Below are 2,765 nucleotides of genomic sequence, written 5' to 3' on the forward strand. Positions count from 1 at the left end.
TGAAACTTCTATTGTTTATTTTTTAAAGATTATTTTATTATAACTGTCACGTCCACATATAGTATGTTGTCAGTCATACGATTAACATGCTGAGCAGAATTACAAGTTCTTCATAATTCTTCATTAAAAAAATGTTATTAAATTAAAATATATAATTGCTAAATCTTTAATAAGAGAACGCTCATTCTTCCAAATAAAAATATTCATAAAACTCAATAAGAGACATTAATTTTCAAATTACAAGGATTGTTTTATTGCCAAATATGCCAAAATTGTACCAAATTGCTTTTATTTATTCTATAATTTTACTTTCTCTCAAACACACCTTGCCAAAGACTCTCTTTAAATTTCAACTTTACAAATGCCAAAATCATGAATTCCCAGCACATCATATCAAAACATATTCAGTGGCTTCAAAATAACTTCATGGAACGTTTTCCCTTCAAAATCGAAATAAATATATGATAAAATCAACTCCTCATTTGTAATTAATTCTTTATGCTATCAATGTTAATATCGTACTCACGCAATCAGATCCATAGTTATTCCATAGACACATAATCCGTATCTGACACAAAATTCTAATCATTTTTTAGTAAGATGATGTACAAAGAATAACGTATGAACTTAAGAGGAATTTTCATCATCACTTGAAAGCACAGAGGAGCATTTTGATTTTTTGAGATCATTTAATGACTTTTTAACTAACTCTGCTACAGGCACGCTTGCATAATGATGCTGATCATGCGGTTCATACCATTTTCCATCCTTTGCGGAATAGCACAGAGTTATACAATCCTCATCGTTCTCTAAATTCTCAAAACTACCACCATTGCTATTTTTTTCGATAGCTTCAATACTATTAGATACAGAATCTGGAACTTTAAACCAAGTTCCATCTTTCGCTGAATAATGCATTGTGAAGCCTAGGCCATTTTTTTTCTTACTATATGCAGAGGCTTCATTATTCATACTTTCTGAACATATTAGTTCATCTTTACTCTCAGTTGATTCCTCAATATTATTAGAAGTTTCGCTGTTGTTATTGGATATATCTATTTGATTACTGCAAGCGAGATATTTGTTTCTACAACATAATACTGGATCTTCCACTTCTTCATGCCAGCTATTATCTTTAGCGTTGTAATACTTGGTAGTAATTTTGCGTTGTTGGATTTCATTGCGGTGTTCTTTATTAATATCTGGCCAAATTGATTCTGAAATTACATTGGAAATGGAATTATTAGATTCGCATTCCAAATCATATTTCTTGCCAATTCTGTTAACGCAGCGATTAATATAATCTTTTCTAATCATAGACGAAGATCTGTGCCTAAAGTGTTTCCAATCGTTGGAGCACAAGGCAAGATTAAAATCATTGGCCACCTTAAATTTAGAAAATATGAATATTAACATATATATTTATTATATAAATTTATTTATTATTTAAATGATTTGACTCACTCTATCCTCAATTGGAACAAAGTGTTTATTTATATTTCTCAATTTAGCGGATTCGTTAAGAGCATAAGTTATAAGCACCTCTCTCAGATCTGGATTTTTTTTAATTGCTTGTTCAAGCATGTCCATCACTGGTATATCCTTTTTTATATATAATAGAAAATTTGAATATTATTAAAAAGAATTAGTAGTACATTCATAAGAAGATATCTTACATCCGTTTGACAACTTCTGGAAACCATTACTTTTATTTTTTTAGCATCACATACACAACCGATTCTTGTGGTTGTTGTGGTTTCTGTGGGTTCCATATTTTCTCCTAAATTCTTAGTATCGTCCATCAAAAATAAAGATTTATTTCATTTCTTTGAAACTTATTTTTATTAAACACTAAAAATTTAGCTACCTCAATCTTTAAAAAACTAATAATTTTTTATATCTAAATTACATCTGATATAAAATATAAATATGGACAGAAAAATAAATTTGTTTTCATCAAAGCTTACTATTTCAATTATTTTTTACATTTTGTTGTTTTAAATAAAAGTCTAGTATAGGATCGACTCAGTGAAAAAATATATCAAGGACAGTGCCTTAAAATTATTCATAAAAATCGCTACTTTTCCCAACCCCACCCTAACAAACCTTAAGTCCACCTCAGGACGCACAGCAAGATATGCTGATCTACGGTCCATCATCTGTTAAAAGACAAATAAATGATAATAATTCTAGTATAATTAAAGCTTAGTGTGGAGCAGAGATGAGACCCCCAACCATAAAAGAGTAAAAGAGCGCAATAGCATTAACTCAAACCACAAAAACAACAGCAACATATAGACTTATGTAAGTATATATATACATTTTTATATGTATATATATTTATATTTTATCAAAATCACTGGAGGATTTTGTGACAGCCAATACCATTAACTTTTTTAAGCGATTCAATATATCTACAGATTTCTTGAACCTAAACCAGAAAAATGGAACCAACATACAGATTATGTACAACGGGGACAACATAACGTTGGACAGATTGCAACGGGGATGCCAATATGTCATTTAGCGACTTTAAGCAAGCGACTTGTTGTCTTTTGCCACTCTTCAGTGCTGCCGAATACACCTACTACTACGGTATCCTATATTACTAATAATAAAAATATTTTTTTTTAATTAAAAGAAGCAAAATAATTTCATCTATCGAAGTTAAAGAAATTTTATTATTGTTTTCTTGGCAAAAAAAAAAGACGAATCCATATCGCTACAACAATAAAAAAAAATGTTTTAGCAAAGCATACCAAAGA

The 2,765-nt window shown here is 29.6% G+C and overlaps 1 protein-coding gene across 2 annotated transcripts; it reads right to left on the minus strand.

Annotated features, from left to right (window-relative positions):
• Positions 1-283: 283 nt before the first annotated feature.
• Positions 284-1,866, minus strand: LOC119667987. Of its 2 annotated transcripts, XR_005251452.1 has the most exons (4): positions 1,677-1,866; positions 1,465-1,602; positions 527-1,386; positions 284-440 (listed from the first exon to the last, which is right to left on the minus strand). XR_005251452.1 is itself a non-coding variant. In XM_038077343.1 (3 exons), exons 1-3 carry the CDS (start codon positions 1,800-1,802, stop codon positions 628-630), a joined length of 1,023 nt encoding a protein of 340 aa, XP_037933271.1. In that variant the 5' UTR covers positions 1,803-1,866; the 3' UTR covers positions 526-627. The 2 variants fall into 2 exon arrangements, 1 of the variants encoding a protein (XP_037933271.1); XM_038077343.1 differs by lacking the exon at positions 284-440 and having other exon boundaries at positions 526-1,386.
• Between the last annotated feature and the right edge of the window lie 899 nt (positions 1,867-2,765).

The sequence above is a fragment of the Teleopsis dalmanni genome, chromosome 1 (assembly GCF_002237135.1).
Source record: "Teleopsis dalmanni isolate 2A chromosome 1, ASM223713v2, whole genome shotgun sequence".
Lineage (NCBI taxonomy): Eukaryota > Metazoa > Arthropoda > Insecta > Diptera > Diopsidae > Teleopsis > Teleopsis dalmanni.

Excerpts from the sequence above, each read along its gene's own strand:
- LOC119667987 (XM_038077343.1), bottom strand. The coding sequence starts at position 1,802 with ATGGACGATACTAAGAATTTAGGAGAAAATATGGAACCCACAGAAACC. Across the intron at positions 1,603-1,676 it reads CCAGAAGTTGTCAAACGGAT|GATATACCAGTGATGGACAT; the intron begins GTAAGATATCTT and ends TATATAAAAAAG. Across the intron at positions 1,387-1,464 it reads TTGTTCCAATTGAGGATAGA|GTGGCCAATGATTTTAATCT; the intron begins GTGAGTCAAATC and ends TCTAAATTTAAG.